The sequence below is a fragment of the Monodon monoceros genome, unplaced genomic scaffold (assembly GCF_005190385.1).
Source record: "Monodon monoceros isolate NGI ecotype Baffin Bay Population unplaced genomic scaffold, NGI_Narwhal_1 Super_Scaffold_6, whole genome shotgun sequence".
Lineage (NCBI taxonomy): Eukaryota > Metazoa > Chordata > Mammalia > Artiodactyla > Monodontidae > Monodon > Monodon monoceros.
The window spans coordinates 55,959,997-55,979,851 of record NW_021703783.1 but is presented as its reverse complement, the minus strand read 5'-3'; the positions used below and the strand labels follow the sequence as shown (position 1 = coordinate 55,979,851).

Sequence of the window (19,855 nt, the reverse complement as noted above, 5' to 3'; positions counted from 1 at the left end):
AAAAAAAAAAAAAAAAAAAAAAAAAAAAAAGCAAAGCTATACAGACAAAATCACACAAAGCAGCACACACATACACACTCACAAAAAGAGAAAAAGGAAAAAATATATATATATCTATATATATATTTAAAAAAAAGGAAGAGAGCAACCAAATCAATAAACAAATCTACCTATGATAGTAAACTCTAAATACTAAACTAAGATAAACATAAAACCACAAACAAATTAGATGCAGAAAGCAAACCCCAAGTCAACAGTTGCTCCCAAAGTCCACCGCCTCAATTTTGGGATGATTCGTTGCCTATTCAGGTATTCCACAGATGCAGGGCACATCAAATTGATTGTGGAGCTTTAATCCGCTGCTCCTAAGGCTGCTGGAAGACATTTCCCTTTCTCTTGTTTGTTCGCACAGCTGCTGGGGTTCAGCTTTGGATTTGGCCCCGCCTCTGCATGTAGGTCGCCTGAGGGCATCTGTTCTTCCCTCAGACAGTACGGGGTTAAAGGAGCCGCTGATTGGGGGCTCCGGCTCACTCAGGCTGGGGGGAGGAAGGGGAACAGAATGCGGGGCGAGCCTGCGGCGGCAGAGGCCAGCATGACATTGCAACAGCCTGAGGTCCCGTGCATTCTCCGGGGGAAGTTGTCCCTGGATCATGGGACCCTGGCAGTGGCGGGCTGAACAGGCTCCCAGGAGGGGAGGTGTGGATAGTGACCTGTGCTCGCACACAGGCTTCTTGGTGGCTGAAGCAGCAGCCTTAGCATCTCATGCCCGTCTCTGGGGTCTGTGCTGATAGCTGTGGCTTGCGCCCGTCTCTGGAGCTCGTTTAGGCGGTGCTCTGAATCCCCTCTCCTCACGCATCCTGAAACAATGGTCTCTTGCCTCTTAGGCAGGTCCAGACTTTTTCCCGGACTCCCTCCCGGCTAGCTGTGGCATACTAGCCCCCATCAGGCTGTGTTCACGCAGCCAACCCCAGTCCTCTCCCTGGGATCTGACCTCCGAAGCCTGAGCCTCAGCTCCCAGCTCCCACCCGTCCAGGTGGGTGAACAGACAAGCCTCTCAGGCTGGTGCTGGTCAGCACCGATCCTCTGTGTGGGAATCTCTCTGCTTTGCCCTCCGCACCCCTGTCGCTGCACTCACCTCCGTGGCTCCAAAGCTTCCCCCCTCTGCCACCCCCCGTCTCCGCCGAAGAAGGGGATTCCCAGTGTGTGGAAACCTTTCCTCCTTCACAGCTCCCTCCCAGAGGTGCAGGTCCCGTCCCTATTCTTTTGTCTGTTTTTCCTTTTTTCTTTTGCCCTACCCAGGTACGAGGGCAGTTTCTTGCCTTTTGGGAAGTCTGAGGTCTTCTGCCAGCGTTCAGTTGGTGTTCTGTAGGAGTTGTTCCACATGTAGATGTATTTCTGATGTATTTGTGGGGAGGTAGGTGATCTCCACGTCTTGCTCCTCTGCCATCTTGAAGGTCTCCCCAGAAAACCAGGTTTTATACTTTAGTTCCACAGTTGATAAACAAGGGTTCCCAGTGGCAATTTTATTTTCCTTTTTACTATTCTTAGTATTTTTAGATTGTAGAGCAAATTTTTATTTCAGTTGACCTTCCAATGTTCTCTGGTAGCATGTTTTATCTTTTCCACATAAAAATAAGTAGGAATTTTTTAATGTTTACTAATTACTTGAATTCTTGAATTCTTAACTCTAATAAAAGTCACATCTAAATAATTAGGGTGTGTCCTGGTTTTAAATATGGATCACTTAGCAACAAGCATAATTGTATACAGCTGAGAATAGTTTTAGGATATTTTAAAGAAATCATACTAGGAAAAACACTTCCAATGTACCCTATGCTCCTAACAGACCCACATCAAGTAGTCAGTCATCAACTTTTGAAGATGTATAAGGGAATGATATGTCATTTTCTGTGTATGGTCCAACACGTATAGCCTTGAAGTATCCATAGGAGACATCAACAAACATCAGAGGAATTCAACATACCAAATAAGAAGTCCAAAAGAGTAAAATATCTTTTCTCTAGCCTTCTACAGCCAGCATTTAAGGTACTGTTTTAATGATTATGTAGATTAATTCACTATACACAGTTCTTTAATAATGGCATTAATTTTGTATGCAGGCAGATTTTATTTTTTAAATGGGTTCCACAGTGATGTAAATTGAAAGTAACGGTGAGAAGAATTTATTTAGCCAAACCCATTATTCAATATTTAGGCTGTTATGGAGCTATGAACTTCCTACAAAATAAGAATATAGATTTCTGTACACTTCTTCTGTTATGTTTGAGCAACACCAAATATGATGGCCACCGGATGGACAGAATCATTACCTGAATTCTCATATCGACACACAGGTGAAATGGTGAAACAGAGCTCCTAGGGCATGGGGAGGGGGGCAGAGTGGGTAGAGTACCAAATTTGGGATCAGATGAATAGAAGTTTTTCTTGCAGCCCTACCACTGGCTTACTTTTTACTCTGGTAAAGTTACTTCATCTCTTTAAATCTAAATTTACTTTATTCACTTGGAAAAATGGAATTATAATACCTTGCTTTAGGATTGACATGAAAATTAAAATAAATGCATATTTATTGTGTAGGCCATTGAAATGAGGAGAAAGTTCTTAAGAGGCATGACCTGACTTAATCTGACTAACGCAATACAGTAACATGTAAAAAGTGCCTAGAACACCATGCTGTTATAAATGTTAATGATCCTAAAGAATCCAACTGATTCTTGTTATAAATTTAATACAGAGAGTGAATTCTCTAGGCTTCCCTTATATCACCCTTCTCTAAGTACATATTTCTATACACTTGCATACTATGGGCTAAAAGAAGCTTTGTACCTTACAGAAATTCTAGCACACTGGCAGAAGAACTTATGTACAAAAATGTTCACTGAGCATTGTTGTTAATCAATGAAAATCAGAAAAAAATTAAAATGTTCATTTATAGGAGGATGACAAATTTTGATATATTCACTCAACCATTCTATTCAGATAAACCACAAAAACAAAATTTTAAGCAAAAAATAAAATAAACTTGCAGAATGATATCTATAATATAAAACCACTTATATGAAATTTTAAAGCATGGAATGTATTGTAAATAGATTTATACTTAATAATTAATAATATACTTAATAATTGTGTGATAAGGTGCATGGAAATGGCAAAATCCAAATTCAGGGCAAGGCAGGAGGTAGGAAGCAAGGCAATGAGATCAGGCAGGTGTCCAAAGAGGGCTTCAACTCTATCCAATATGCTTTACTTTCTCAAAAAACAAATTAGACTGGAGCAAAGATGGTAAAATGTTTAGATTCTATAGGGCTGGCTAGTAGAAGTTTATTATATTATTCTCCACATTTTCTGTATATTTGAAATATTTTACAGTAAAAAGAAGCTTTACCATCATGTAAATAAAAAGAGGCAATTTCCCATAACAGACAATAGTTGTTCCAGAGATACTCAAGCGATGAAGAAGGACAGGAATGGCAGGGGTGGGGAGGTGATTAAAGTAATAAGAGGGCTGGGTATAGAAGAGAAGCTCCTCTCTGACTCTGAAACCAGGAAGATAATTTTCCTTCCAAGGATTAAGGAAAGAATTCAGCTATGTAAGTTGTGAAGAGAATAGAAATGATTCATTGTTAATCCAGAAATCAGTGTACATTATCCAGAAACAACATTAAGCTTGAAATACTTACTACAACCCCGGTCTTGGTGGTAGTTTCTCTGTATGTGAAGTTGCAAATTGCCCAGGCTAAATAATACGTGGACATGAGAGGGGTCTGTGAAAAGTGATCCGTAACCCATCCATCTTCCTCAAACACGGAAGTTTCCACCGGCATATTGGATAAAGATAAATAGGTTGCTTGATGCTTGATGCTGATTTTGAAAGTAGCCTTGTAGATTGGCTCATCAAAACAAGGAAATGCCTTTCTGGCATGTGTAGGCGAAAACTGAGTAACGCCAAGGAACCTGGAAAAAAGAAAATGACATTCTCAATTACATTTGTGGCTTGAGTTAAGTTATAACCACTTTATATGCTTCTGCTTATAAAATAATATGCTTTAGCAAAATTACGAGACAGTTTTTTTCTGTATCAAACTTAAGTGCATGAATAGCATGGAAGCATACTTCATACATATTTCCCCAACAATGAAAATTCTTCAAGGAACTTTTGTCTCAACTAAAGGAAATTCTCTAAACCCAGAGCCATGCTTATCAGACAAAATATTACACTTTACAGAAAAACAACTCATCATCATATTGGCAAGTACTGGAAAATAATGGTTCTCCTTTCTGGTATGCCTCAGTCTCCTCTCCGAAACTGTACAATCAGTAAAGACAACGAAATCAAAATCCAAAACTTGTCATCAGATACAAGTAGGGCATAGACCATCATTGAGAAACATCTATGTCCTCAAATCTCAGTCTCAAATGGCCTGATTTTGTTAAGGAAAAGCATTTTGAAATCTGACAAAACTTGGTCTGCATTCTGGCTCCACAACATTTCTTAGCCGAATCATCTTGGATGATTACTAAATTTCCCTAAGGTGTACATGTTCATTGCTTAAAAGGAAATAATCATGCCTAACTTAAAAAGCATTGTAAAGCTTAGTAGAATGGAAAAGGGGATGTAAAGCACCTATCACTGTGAATAGATGAACAGCACCCAGAAGGCAGTTAATAAGCAGCAGCCACTGATTCACAATATCTTCAACCTTTCTTGGAGTGCTATAATATACATTTACATAGAATAATCCAGATACCGTTGGTTTTTACCACCCATGATATATATTTACTATATAAATTATATGTTATTATGTGTTAATATAATAAAGTAAATTAACTAATAAATATCTATATAATAAATACATCAATGTGTGCACATATATATATAAAATATTTAATGCCCTCAAGTTTTCAGATCAAGCTGCAAAGTTGCATAACTCCAGAAGCACCCTCTACATTCTTTCACTGTTATGGTTACAAATCAAAACACTCAAACTAAGTACTTGAAGAAGGACACACTTTTAACTTAAAAATGGGGCCATTATTTACAAAAACATTCATGACATAAATTAATTAAACTTTTAAAATGATACTAGTTAAAACTGGACATAAGTCAATAACAGACCCTTCATAAAACATTACTGAGTGCTACAAGTCATTTCTTTAAAAGGCTCTTTCCCCCATAGTAGTTCTGCCACCCCTCCCCTCTCCATCATCCACAGTGTTCATGGTTAATCTCACATGGCACACTTTCCCGCTGAGCCAAAACTTGGCCTTAAAATTACTCTCAGCACAGCACTTCAGGCAGTTACTACCAATCAGTAGGTGTTGACATGTGTATTGAATCCTACTGGCTATCCCTGGCTCAAACCATGAAATGTAAATGTTTATACTTTTTTAAAATTATGAAGCTTACGTGCATTATTGAGGGCTTGCTTTTTAAAAGTTTAGTTTTGAAACAAAGAAAAATAAGACATTTTCAAGATTAATTGTATATTTATTCTGAGAGAGGGGAATTGAGAATTATCTTGAAATAGTACTGGGCTGCTGCATACCAGGCTTGGATAAATCACTTAACTACCTGAGTCTATTTTTTCATTAGTAGAAGGACAATAATATTTTCTAGGCCTCCCTTACAAAACTGTCGAGATGATAAAATGGGGTAATGTACAGGAAAGAAGTTTTAACTATAAATCTTCAGAAAAATATAAGGTTAAAGTTGGAAGCAATCTTAGAAACAAACTGTCCAGCTCTCATAAATTCCTAAAATGAAAAAGTAGTTCCAGTAGGGTTAAGTGATTTCTCCAAAGTTACACAGGCAATTAGCGCAAAGCTGGGTCTAGAATTCACATTTTCTGTGTATGAGTAAAAGGTAATTTTATTTCAAAAACAGTAAAATTAATCTTTAGCCATAATTTATAAACAATGTTTTAATTTGACTATTGGTAATAAAGGTTCTTCTTTCCAAACTTGCCAGCATCTTGGTAATATTTTTCCTATTTTCTACTGATAGTAATATAGTTCTTGCTTAACGGAGTGTCAGTAGCTTTTAATTAAGGTGCACCCATTTACAATTTGCACGTGCTTTTGTCTTACATATGTGCTTGAATCTTATCTTTCTTATTAAAATGTCCACTGAGCTTTATATTTCTTTACTGAGGCTATTTAAAAGATACCTATGGAATTTAATATATGAGGAAAAGTGTTCCCTTTTAACTTTCAAGTACCTGAGAAATCCAATTCCAGTCACTGAGCAAATAGATATTGTCTGCTATGTGTGATTTTCACTCTATTACGTGTGTGGTAGGATTTTTTTTTTTTTAAAGATATAACCATTTTTGTCCTTAAGGCCTTTGCAATCTACCTGAAAAGGGAAATATATATAATACATAAGACACAACTAATAATACTAGGGGAAAGTTCTGCAAGAGTTCAACAGAGAGGCTGTACTTAGAATGTATTAGCCATTAAGTAAAAAATCAAAGGTGTCTTTGGTATTAAGTAATTAAAGGGTAGGAATTTATTAGATGTAGAAGATCTAAATACCTCTGGGCTAATGAGAAATTAATAAACCAAATATTTATGCAGAAGAATCATGCTGTGCTCAAGTCTCTTTTTGCCTCATATACTAAGTAAATATGTTAGTAAGGCTAGCAATTTAAATAGCTGATTCTCAGAGTTGAAAGGAACTATAAAGATCATCTAGTGACTTTTCCTGCAATTAATATTCTTAATGAATTCCTACACACAGTATATATCTATGCACTGAGGGCCACATATATTTGATAATGTCTAAATGAGGAAATACCAATTTCACAGTCTGGCACCTGAGGACGATTGCAATTGAATTTCAATTCAGTATTTAGCAAATCAAAACAAGCCCCCTGGAAACAAGAGCAGTTGGACTAGATTACACTTAGGGTCTTTTCCAAGCTTGAGATCCTATAACTGAACAAAAATTTAAAATAAAATATTCCCTGAATTTGATGAGATGTTTTTAAAATATTAAATTACGTTACTGCTAAATGGCTTTTTGCTACAATATCTATTATAACGCATTTGCTTTTCTTAGTCACCATTTTTGAGTGTTCAACGCTGTGGAGAAAATGATAAATAGATGTGCTTCCTTCCCTCAAAGAGTTTATACTCCAATAAAATAAATAAAACATATGCCTAAACAGGTATCGTACAAAAAGCCATGACAACGAGGGAAAATGCATGAAGAAATTACATCTTCCAAAGCAAGGTTTCTCAACCTTGGCACTACTGACTTTTTTTTTTTAATGTTAAGTATTGGTGATTCAGTGGTAGAATTCTCGACACTACTGACATACGAGGGTGGATAACTATTCTTTGTCGGGGCCATCTTGTGCTTAGCGGCATCCCTGGCTTCTACCACTAGATGCCAGTAGCACCCCCTCTCTCCCGCTGTGACAACTGAAACGTCTCCGGACATTGCAGATGTCCCCTGGGAGGCAGAACTGACCCCGCTGAGAACCACCAGTCTTAAGAACTGAAGGAAGGCTTTATGGAGGAGGAAGCGTAAATTCCTGGGTAGTACGGGTCACAGACACATTGGAGAAGTGAGCCAATTGACTACTGGTAGCACAGAAATAAACCTTTAAAAAAGTTTTGCTTCACTTATGAAGTTCGCACCCTGTCTGCTCTCTTCCAGGTTCCGATTTTCTCGGAGCCCAGTGTTGCCGTCTACCTCGAACACCTACCTCTCTCACCCTTGATAGTCTCTTTTCTAACAAAGAGAGCCAGTTTCAGGCTCAGTGTCCCCAACAGGCAACAGTGTCTGTTGGATTTCAGAAACATAATCTTGTCTTCGCTGCGTATATTTTATGGTTGCCTTCAACCGGCGGAAGTGAGACTGCTTTCCTGCTTACCGTTAGTAGAAACGCCAGAGACCTCTAGCGAAAGGGATTCGGAGCAGAAAATAATGAGTTTGGTTTCTGAGCAAATTTCAGGTGGAGTTTGAGGTGGTAGCAGTACACCAGGTAGAAAAAAATACAAAAAATTAATTCAAAATAGAGAACATTTTAATATAGAACAAGGATGTGAAATACCTATGTAAATACAGCAAGAAATAAAATAAAACAGTAGGAGGCTGAAGGTAATGGGGAAGAGCATTTTGTTGTCTACTTTTCTCCTGCTTTTTCTCAAACAAAATCATTTGTATCTTTTAAGGAATCCCTCTATTATCATAAAAACATTCCACCTCCAAAAGTGACATCCTGGAAGTGTTATTCCAAGAATGTCACTTTAGCATAACTAGAAAAATATGAATAATATACATGTATTTTAATGCTCTTCCATCTAAAATAAATTACTTGATTTCTTAACAACTTGTCTATTTGACATTTTGGTTGAGCTAAGACGTAGAGCTTAAAGCTCTATGTTGCCTCTTAAGGATACAGAGAATTGATTTCTTCTTATTTCTGCAGAAGTTCAACTAGGCAAGCTACTTGTGTCAAGTCATTATAAGATTCAGCAGAAGTAATGCATTAACGTTGGTTGATATTGCCAACAAATTACAGTATATGATACAATTTCTGTTCCATTATTTTCAGTTTGCCTTTTCATCAGGTTAAAATATGCAGAAGAAACAAACATTTGCATAACACTGCTAGTATTCAGATTGATTCATGTTTCATTGCGGAGCCCACCAAAACCAAGAGAACCTCAAAAATGGCAAGGTGTTTTTGAAAAGTTTCCATTTTGACCACATCTATGCAGACCACACAAAGAGCATAGTTAAAAATGCTCTTTGAACTTGCTTGTATCGCAACTGCAATTTGCCTACGGTTGCAATAGTTTAAAATTGGTAATAAAAACTCCCAAGATCGAAAGAAGTGATCCAGTGGATCATCCAGCTACTATTCAACTGTTTCCAGGAACTGAACAAAGTTACAGGATCATGGAAGTTACACATCCCATTTAAAGTTAAGGTTGTTAATCAAAATGCAAATTATTACTCAATGACAAAACATTTTAAGCCAAAATGGGTCGTTGTTTAGACTCTGTGTTTTTATGTACTTCAGTGAGTCAGTAAAACTCTGCCATTTCAGAAGAGAAGTGTTCCTGCTGAATATTCAGTGCTATAAGCAAGCACGTAGTCTATTGTTTTTTAAATAACCATTCTAGTAAACTAAAAACATAATGCAATAATGCCAGCAAAATGTATGTAGGAAGTGGTGCACATGTGAATAATCGTGTTATAAAAACAGAGCATAAAATTCATAATTGTTTTCATTTTTATACACTAAATACTGTTATCGAAAATGAGCACTGAGTACTTGATCACCATTGATGAAGAGTATTACGAATGCACTAAAATTACTTTCTTGTGCCATAATATTAGGTTTTCATAAGAATAAATAAACTAGTGTCTGCGATTCATTTCTTTAATAGTGGAAAGAGAAAAAGTATTATCTAAGTATTATAAAGTACTACTACTGGTGGAACTCACAAAGTCTTGAAAACAGTATCTAACAACTGATGTGCCTTTCCCTTGGTACTTGGAGCTTTTCTTTTCCTGTACTAGCTTCCAGTGACAAGGAAGGCACCCTCCTGACCCTTTGGTAGCTGGTTTGCTGACAGAGAGCAGGGCCATAATCAGAGTTGTGAGTTCCTTTTGTTTCACACACTCTTCCCACTCCCTCAATCCTCTCCATCTCAGTGTCTGGACCAAGCATGGAGCTTCTCTAGCTGTGAAATACCACAGCCTTTCTCTTCTCTTCCTTCTTCACTGTGGAAGGGCTCTGCTGCTTCCTCTCCCCCATCTTTTGAACTCTGCTTAGGGGGGCAAAACAAACAGCAGAGGAAGGGATGTCCACAGTGACCATTTCCCACTGTCTTGCTAGTAAGGGGAAACCTAAGGCAAAAACATTGAGCCTAAATGACCTTGTACCAGCTCTAAGGGTAGATGTCCAGTCATGTAATAGTATAATCGTATTTCATACCCACAAACGTGCTTACTAGTTGTCAGACACCATTCTAAGTGCTTTATTACTTTACTCATGTAATCCTCACAAATAACCCCATGAAAGAGGACATCATTATCCTCATTTTCCAGATAAGAATACCAGACGCAGAACATTTAGGAAACTTGGCCAAGGTCATAAAGCTAATAAACAGCAGAGTCAAGACATAAATCGAGGCAGTCTGGTTCCAGAGTCCCTGAACATACACACACACACACACACACACACACACACACACACACACCTTTCCACCCAGCAACACAACTAAAAGTGGCTCACTTATTCTTAAAGAGATAAAAAGTAACCGACAGTGGCAATTTTACAACTTCATTCTTTTTCCATCCTATGATTCTTTTTTTTTGAGTGTGTAGTCATGAGGAAACATCCGAATACTTAAACTAAAACTTCACCCAGCAAATCAACACAGGTCTGCACTGGGAGGAATCCATTCTCCCCTGTCCCTGCACAACTGTTGCCGCCAGAGCTCCTTAAACCCTGGGGCCCCTTGTTTATTCAGAGACTGAAAAGGCACACCTGGAGGCAAGGAGGGCAGGAGTGAGGAGCCTGGGACCCTCCACCTCAATTCAGCCCCACTCAGTAAGACCTTGTCAGTCTTATTTCACTCTCACAGCCCACTCACCAGCATCCAGCTGTGCCTGTCTGTGAATCATTTCAGGTTGTCCAAAGAACTGGGAAGGGCAAGAAGTGTTTTGCGTCTTCATATTCTCTCAAATCCTATGTAGCAAAATTCTGTTGGAGAGAGCAGCCACTCTCTAGTGGCAAAAAGCAGGACTGCATGGGTCTTTGAGAAACTCTGGAAGAACCCAGCCACTACTGTAAGTTTGAAAGGGTATAAAGGACACACAAAGAATTAAAAGGAAGATAAGGTGATGATCATGGCTGGTGGGTAGGAGGATGAGCCTGGGGCTACAGAGGGATGCCCTTCTTTACAGACTGTCAAACACTTACGCGTTAAAGGTAGACTATTTCTTCTTCACTCCTTTTATACCATTCTTTACAGCCATGCTTAAAGAAGTGAGTCTTATTCTTAAAGAGACAAATATCTTTATGTCATCATCAAATGTCATCATGATCCTCAAGCAAACCTAAACTGTTGCCCTGTACTGTTGTCTCCAGCCCAACCACATACACGGTGGCAAAAACTGATTTGAGGAAATAGATATGTTATGCAAATCCAACACAGGGAAACCAGTCACAGGTCTATCTTTGCTTGAAAGAGATCCAGAGCATATAGGCCCTGTTTAGAGTTGTTTTGAATAAATAAAAACAGAGGCAAATTAATTTAACTCTTTCAGAAATAAGGTATACTCTATTACTATCCAAGGTGATCAAAAGCACAGCAAGACAAACACCAAATGTATGGATTTTCCTCCCTGAATAAGTGATTATTAAATGGTCAAAACTTTCTTTCCCCCAAAATTTCTAGATTTAGTTTACTGGTGGCATTTTGAATTGTGACCAAAATCCAACACTGGACTCAGTTTGGCCATATGGTTATGTGTGCAGTGACAAGAAAACAATGAGCTAAGTCCATTAAGGAATCATATAAAAAGTTTTCAAAGAAACAAACCATTCTCCCAGATTTTTCAGTTCCGAGCCCTCTTTAGAGGGGCAAAAAGCCATTTACTTCAACTTGCTCATGTAAAGATATCTCCTCAGCAGAGTAAGTGGAGAAATGGGGCTGCTTTCAACATAAAAACAACATGGTGGTTTTCTTGTTTTTATTAAATACCATGATTATTAATTCACTCCAGAAAAAGTATAAGGCACCAAACCATGTATGCTAATACCACAAATGATCAATGACTACCCATAAAATCCTCTATGCTCTCCACAAGATTTTTGCAAAGGAGTTTTTGGCAATTCTCTTTGAGAACCACAATTTTATCTTCTCATTTTACTTGGAGATCATGGTTTCTCTCTAAATAACCCTTGACAGAAAAAGACCTCCTTTTTTCATCCTGTCTTCTGTCACTGTGGCATGTCACAGACCCAAAGTTTGTCACAGAAAAACAGTCTCCCTTTTGAAAGTGAATAAAATGTTCATTTACTTTGGGTAAATTTCCTCTTTCAATCCGGCCATCTGGATCTAAATTAAGGTACCCTACTTTGAACATGGGTATGCTCGCCATCTGGCTGCCCCAAAGTGACAATTACTTCAGGTAAATGAAGACTTTGCCTAATTCTAAGCAAGCATATTCTACTATAGGATATTATGGCATGAATACACACCCTCCGCATCTGCCTGCTGCCCACCTACCTGAGGGAAAAGGGAGTATATATTCTGCCTAACAGAGGTAATTTACTCTGTAATTTACTCTGCTGTGTGTAAGCATTTCAAATTTAAGAGAATTATTTTTAATATTCAACAAGTGGTGAATTTCCCTTTAACCAAATGATTAACTGAGAATAAAAGATGTGCCTCAAGTGGAGAAGCCTTAGTCTTCTAACCGGGAGCTTGTCTTCCAACATTTATTGTAATATGGGAACCAGGAGAGGTAAGTCTTCCCTGTAGAACAAAACCAGGGAACCTTCGAAGGGTCAAAGGCATACAGCACATAGTGAAGTCTAATTTTCCTGCCTGACCCAAAGTACATCTCTCAGACCTCTGAGGAGTGAGTCAAAGAATCAGATTGATTATTAACAAGTTGTTTCCACATAGACTAAGTAAGGTAGACTGAATGGTAGTATTGATCTTTTTAAATATTTCAGGTTGCTCATTGTGACTCCCCATTGTCAGATTAAATATTTTCATTCCAGAAATTATCTGATAAATTGGCAAAAATTCTGACTAACTAAAGACCAAGATACGTAATCACTAATCAAATGAAAATTTAGAGTTTGCATTTATGTCCTTTTGGAATGAAGGGGAAAAAAGAGGAACAAGTACTTTCTCTAAGAGGCTATTTAGAAATAAAATCATCCTGGGATCTCCAGAAACAGCAAATCCTGCACAACTATTGGGATGCAGAGTTTAGCCACAGGTGCACTGGGTTAAACTCTCAACCATCTTTGGGGAAAACTGAACGAGAGAGTTTGAATACAAATATGCACTAGGGTACAAGAAATCAGTTATGGGTCAAGCGGGAACATCTGGTCTTTTTAAGAGTCCTGTTCATTTGAAAGCACTGACCAAAACAAGCTCAGTTCCACCAAATATATTTTGGCATGGCTCAAAAAACAGGACTTTCTGGAAGTATTTATTTCACCACAGCAAGATTTATCAGTAATGATATGCAACTCCCACTACTGACATTTTGACATAACATGCAAATGTGCCTTCTATGCTTTTCCCCCAAATTTGATATGATCGTGGATTTTCTTTTTAATCCTTTTAATCTGTATTCTTTAGAATATGTCAGAGAAAGTGGTGGGAGGGGGTTTAAATTATCCACATCTGATCTTAGGAGTTTGAAAGTGAGTAATTTATACGTTCACTTACAGGAGACTTTAATTATCATACAACCACTAAAGCATTGGACAATTTATTTAGATGAGGCTACACCACAGGACTACTAACACTTTTGTGTTCTCTTATAACACACTGAAATTTCCCTAGCCTCTTATACTATATCAGCTTCTTCTGAGAGCTTCCAGACATCATGAGCCCTGGTCCAGGGATGAGAAAACCAAAGTTTGAGTCCCAGCTCTCCACTGCCAAACCTGCTGACCTCAGGAGCCCTGGACCGCTCTGATCCCAAGTTTTCTGCTGTTGTGAGACTCTCTTGAGAACAGGGGAGGCTCTGCCAGTGGCATCATTACTAATCTCCAACCTGCCTCCACTCCTAAGGTTGTTGACTTCATTTTTAAGTTCATTTTGGTTATTCCCTGGCCCTACAGCCATTTAATTAATCAAAGTTATTTTAAATGCAATGGGCTAGGGCAAAAAAGCAAGAATCACTTATTTATTCATTCAACAACATGCTTGAGAGCTTATACCACAGGACACTCATAACATGAGTGGGCACTCTATGTGCCAAGTACAGAGTTAAGTGCTTTTCAATGCATTTACTCGTGGACACCTGCAACAATCCTATGTGGATATTATTATTATTTCCCCAAGTTAAAACTAAAAGTATAGGTTCTGCAGCCAAACTGCCTGAGCCTAAAACCTGCTTTGCTGGCTCACGATATTACAAGTTACTCGACTTCTTGGTGCCTCCATTTCCCCATCTGTACAATAGGGAGTGTTGACAGCATCTATCTCATGGGGTTCTTGTGAGATTGAGTTAATACAGGATGCTCATTAAGCACTAGAAGCTGTTACTGTCAGGAATTGGTGACTTAGCTTAATCAGCTTCCTCAAGCCTTCACCACAAGTAGAGTTGCAGCTGAGATTTGAACCCAGTTCTGTTGGACTCTGAAATCTAAGCTCTAAACAAGCAATGGAAAGCCCCACAGCCTCTCAAAAAAAAAAAAAAAAAAAAAAAAAAAAAAGAAACAGAATACTGCCCAAATCTAAAAAGCATCAAAGGCACTCACTAAGAAGGCATTTGAGACTGACGGTTAGCTTTCCCCCTTTCACCGCTGGAGCCATTTCCAGAGGCAGTAACTCGTGAACAAACTGGAGTCACTGTGTTAGGAGAGAGCTGGCAGCACAGGCAAGAACATTTCTCGCTGGCACTGGCCATGGCAGCCGCCAGCACCACCACCAGCCCACCCCGCCCCCTTACTCTGTCACTGGGACTGGCTCTTACTGCCCAGAATCTCAACTTCCAGTTTTGTAAAACTTCATGGAGCCAGAGCCTATCCAATACTCTGCGCTTCCAGAAACGGGCATGGTGGGGGAGGGGAGGATCTTGCCCTGCCTGCCCTGTCCTGACATCTAACCGGGATGCGCCGCTGCCCTGGCCTCTGGGGCTCACGAATTTTCCCTCGATGGTAACTAGGCAGGCTTTTGATGTCACCCTGGCCCGACTTCGCTCAGATTACACACTACCCTTAATAAAAAAAAAAAAAGTTGCTGTGTGCCCCAGGCTGGCTAAGGAACTTTGATGGGGCAGGGGGTCCCAGCCTAGAGGAGGAGTGGCATTTGGCACTGGTGAGAGTGGTGAGTGAGTTTGTGGAGTTGGCCGCAGGGAGAGCCCAGGCACCTGGGAGACCCCGAGAGTTCTGGGTGATGGCCATACCTCACCTTCCTTCCTTCCCCCATCCCTCGCTTCCCGGGTATCCGAAGCTAGCCGGGCCGGCTGCCCGGCGGTTTCGAACAACCTGGCTGGGTGGGGCGGTGCCGGGCACCGCCTCCCTCCTTACCTTCTCTCCCCGTGGAGCACGTAGGAGCTGCGGAAGAAGCCCAGGAGCTCGTTCTCGATCAAGGCGTTGTAAATGATCTTCAGATTGTAATTCCTCTGCGCGTCCAGAGTCCTATTCAGCACCACCACCAAGACCTGGGTTGGCGGGTAGAGGAAAAAGCCGGCCACCGGGACCGCCCCGGCTACCCGGTCCTCGGCCACCTGCACCTTCTCGACCGCCACACGGGAGGCGTGCAGCACGACGTAGCGAGTGGCGTTCCGGCACGAGATCTCCACGTTGACCTCGCCGGAGAAGGTGAAGTTCTCCATGAAGGCGGTGAGCATCAGATTGTAGTGCAGCGGCTTGAGGTGGCCCGACAGGCGCAGTTGAGTCCACGGCTGCCACTGCTGCCGCTCCTCGTCCGACGGCGGCCGGGCGGATGGGGTCTCAGGGTTGGCTTCCCCGCCTGCCCCGGGCTGCGAGGAGTCTCCGCCAGCATGGTGGTTGCGCCGGGCCGAACCCGGAAGGCTTTCGTTGCTGCCGCGCGCTGGGAAGCCGGCGGGGCCGCCGTCGGCGCCGGGCGGTAAGCTCGCCCCACACTCGTCGAAGCGCAAGCTGAGCAGCACCGCGAGCATGGTGACCGCGAGCAGCGCCACGATGGACACGGCGAAGGCCAGCACTAGCCGCCTGTGCACAGTGATGTGGCGCTCGGTGGTGCGGGGTCGCACCCCCATGGAGTCCGCCCACGGGTCCGAGAGGCCCCTGCCGCCGGCCCGCAGCGCGGCGTCGTTCTCCCCCATCGTGGCCGCGAAGGGTGAGCTGCTCTTCTTAGCCCCCGCCGCCTCCTCCTCCTTCTTCTTCTTCCTCTTCTTTTTCTTCTTCTTCTTTTTCTTCTCCTCCTCTTGTTCCCCCCGCTCGCCGTCCAGGGCCATCACACCGCCTCCTGCTCCTCCCCCGCCCCCTCCGGCACCTCCCGCGGGGGACCCACCCCGGCCACCGCCAGTTCAGGCATCAGAGAGCGCACGCGGGCGGAGGGCGCGACGCCAGCTGGTACCAGGGGGAGACTGGCCCGGCTTCTTTTAAGACGGGCTCTGGCCGTAGGCGACAGCAACCTCGGCGCCTCCCATCAGCCCCGCCTCTCTCCGGACACGGGCGGCGGAGGCGCGGGGCGGCGAGCTCTGGGACGCGCCCAACTTGGAAAGCGTCTCGCTCGCCCCAACGCGCGCTACTTCTCCGGCGGGCGCCGGGCTCAGGGGCACATGCTGCCCCCGCCCCTGTGCGCCTGCGGCTTCTAGCTCGCAGTCCCCTGCGCAGAGCTTTCGCCTGGCTTTCCGCGGGAGCCTTCCCGCGGGTCCTCGGCTGGCAAGTACAGAGAGCGATGGAGAAGGAAGTTAGGGCTGCCGCTTTCTCTCCCCACTCCAGCGGCTGCGTTCAGTCCTCTGGGTGGGATGTGCTCGCAGCAGCAGTGGCGACGGCAGCAGCAGCGGAGGCGCCCGAGCCATGCACCCCGCAGGCGGGGACGAGAGGATGGCCGGGAGGAAGAAGCCGGGGTGAACCAGCCCAGTGAAGTCCCAGGGCCGCAGAGCTGCGCCGGAAATCTGACCTGGAGAAGCCTTCTCCTCCAGCCTGGACACTTTAAGCAGAGGTGGCGGCATACAGCGTGAGGTTGCACAGCGGACAGCGAGCCTCCCTAGTTCCGACGTTGCTCTGACCTGCGGAGATGACAAGTGAGCAGGAAGTGTCCGGCCGGGCCATCCCCTTCAGGTAGATGAAGCTCCGGGTTTGCTCTGTGTCCCCGTGGGGAGAACCTGAGTGCGTGTGTGCGAGTGAGTGTGCGTGTGTGCGCGCGTGTGTGCGTGAGCGTGTACACACAGGTTCCGGGTCTAGCTTGCCAGAGCTACTCTGGCTGCATTCAGGGACTGAAACTCCCCGAGAAAGGCAAAGGAGCGAGCGAGAGAGCGCGAGGAGACTGGGAAGACGGGAGGGAGGAGAGCGGCTGAGCGGCAGAGGCAGGCGCTGGGAGATGAGAGAGCTTTTCTCCGCTCTGTCACACCAGACACACACAGCCACAGAGGGGGTAGCTGAGCCGCGTGCAAGAAGTACCCTGTAAATCGTCAACGCAACAAGCCCCGCAGTCACCCCTCTTCCGGACTCTTTAGCCCCACCGCGCTTCCCCGGAGGCATCGTTGGAGCCTTTGGCTATTGACGCCAAGAAGCAAAGGAAGATCCCGCTGGGGAGACGTAGCTGTCTCAGGTTTCACACCAAGCTCGCCAGAGGGTTTGGAGGATTGTGTGTAAATTGAAATAAATTCTCCCAAGCCTGACTACGTATATGATACTGTGTGCTGTGTCCAGGTGTGCAGTATTAAAATAAGGGTTAGCAAGGAAACATTAGAATCCTCCGGAAGTCAAGGCTAAAGAAAAGAGACGAGTTTTTTTCCCATCGAAAAAGTCCTGTTTTTAGATTGAGGAAAGGATTAAAATCTAATACCTAAAGTGTAATATTCGGGACCACAAACTTGAGACTGAGAAAAGCTGAGGACATGAGCCCCATTACTTTAGAATGAGAGCAGTGAACAAGTATATTCTGTGGTCAGTTTTTCACTTCACCTAGCCTCTATTTTGGTTTTTTTTTTTGCTGTTTTCAGTGTTATCATGAAAATCGTTTAAACTTTTTTAGAACAGTTATCAATAGGAAGTGACCACTGACAGCAGGATCATCAAAACAGATTCATATACCATTGGCTGGTTATGGATTCTTGTCTAAGTTTGTAGAAGCTTTAAATATAGTGCAGAGTATGTATGAGTATATGGGATATCCAGCCTATAGAATTTGGGTGAAGAACTCTAATTGGAACAATATTCAGAAAACAGCCACTCCAAAGGTAACAGCTCACAGGCAGGAGTCTAGTTTTTAATGAAACAAAATGTGATGGGCTTCAGAGTCAATTTTTAAAAGTGCAGAATAAAAAGAGAATGAAGTAATTCCTTTTTACACATTTCTTTCACATCTTCAAATCCTGAAGGCATTAAAAGAAAATCATGTCCCTAATTATTTTCTTACAAAAAGGAATGTTTAATGCCACCAGCTTTGAAGTCCTGAAAATATACATTAAGGTACTGTGTTTGGCTTTAAAAGCATGACCAAAGACAAGAGCCCAAGCTCTTTACCATCAACCACCAGATGGGATACACTCCCAATGCCATACATTCTAAATGTCCATTTGAATCATTTTTTTTCGTATCTTTATTGGAGTGTAAATGCTTTACAATGTTGCGTTAGTTTCTGCTGTACAACAAAGTGAATCGGCTATATGTGTATATGTATGTATGTATGTGTTGTGTGTATATATATATATATATATATATCCCCATATCTCCTCCCTCTTAAGCCTCCTTCCCACCCTTCCTATCCCATCCCTCTAGGTCGTCACAAAGCATCGAGTTGATCTCCTTATGCTATGCAGCAGCTTCCCACTAGCCATCCATTTTACATTTGGTAGTGTATATATGTCAATGCTACTCTCTCACTTCATCCCAGCTTCCCCTTCCCCCCTGTGCCCTCAAGTCTGTTCTCTACGTCTGCGTCTTTTGGAGAAAAGGGAACCCTCCTGCACTGTTGGTGGGAATGTAAATTGATACAGCTATACAGCTATAGTTCTCTCACTATGGAGAACAGTATGGAGGTTCCTTAAAAAACTAAAAATAGAACTACCATATGACCCAGCAATCCCACTCCTGGGCATATACCCTCAATCATTTTTAAATGATGATAAAACGAAGTGCCAGGGTGTTTTGTTTTTTTGTTTTTTTTTTTTCTTAAGCATGTTGTATGTGGGCCGTTAGCAACAGACCAAGGGAAATGCCACATTCTGTTCAAGTTACTTTTTTATGCTCTGTTTTTAAATCTCTGTGCTCTTGCTGTCCATATGTATCTGCCTGTATGCATTTTAAGAGTTGAGGAGTCGAGGTTTGTTAGTTTGTTTTCACAGAATCAGGAAACAATATAGGCAGGCAAAAAGAGCTGTGTGACTCTTCGCAGCTCACCAAACTTCTCTGACCTTAGGGTACTAATCCAGCAGTTCAGGATTATTGATCTAAAGTCCATGGATTCAACTCACTTGTATTATAAGAGGGATCTGGAACCACCCCCAGAAGTCTGAGAACCATTACCTAAATGAAGAGGTTACCCACTAAAGGATCTTTAAGACCTTTCTGTAAAATGATATTAGTCAAGAAAAGATTCAAAGAAGGCTTTTTCTGTTCTTCTTTGTATTTTGTCCGTGTACTTTTGAAAATTTCTACAAGGCAACTCTCCAAGACTTCAGAATTAAAATATATTTACCAATTAGTAAAGTCTCTACCGCCTATGATTAAATTAGTGGATGGGTTATTTTTGAGACCTAAGTGGAGTGAACACAACTTATTAAAACACTGATTCCCCTAAAATGCAACTTTAGCCAATAAACTCAATATCAAGGTCAAGTGGGTAAATATTTTTCCTCTCATATCAATGTTACAGAAGGGTCCCAGTGAGTTTTTCTTAATTTCTGAAAGTACATAACGTACCTCTAAGAAGCAAGTACTTTGGTATAATA

The 19,855-nt window shown here is 42.1% G+C and overlaps 1 protein-coding gene across 1 annotated transcript in view; it reads right to left on the bottom strand.

The window, feature by feature from the left end:
* TRHDE (thyrotropin releasing hormone degrading enzyme) overlaps nucleotides 1-16,283 on the bottom strand; it is a 385,919-nt gene extending 369,636 nt beyond the window's left edge. Inside the window, exons 1-2 of the mRNA XM_029205012.1 lie at nucleotides 15,279-16,283; nucleotides 3,705-3,978 (exon numbers count right to left, since the gene is read on the bottom strand). Coding sequence (XP_029060845.1) covers nucleotides 3,705-3,978; nucleotides 15,279-16,189 — 1,185 coding nt within the window. The 5' untranslated portion in view covers nucleotides 16,190-16,283. The remainder of the gene's footprint in view (nucleotides 1-3,704; nucleotides 3,979-15,278) is intronic.
* Between the last annotated feature and the right edge of the window lie 3,572 nt (nucleotides 16,284-19,855).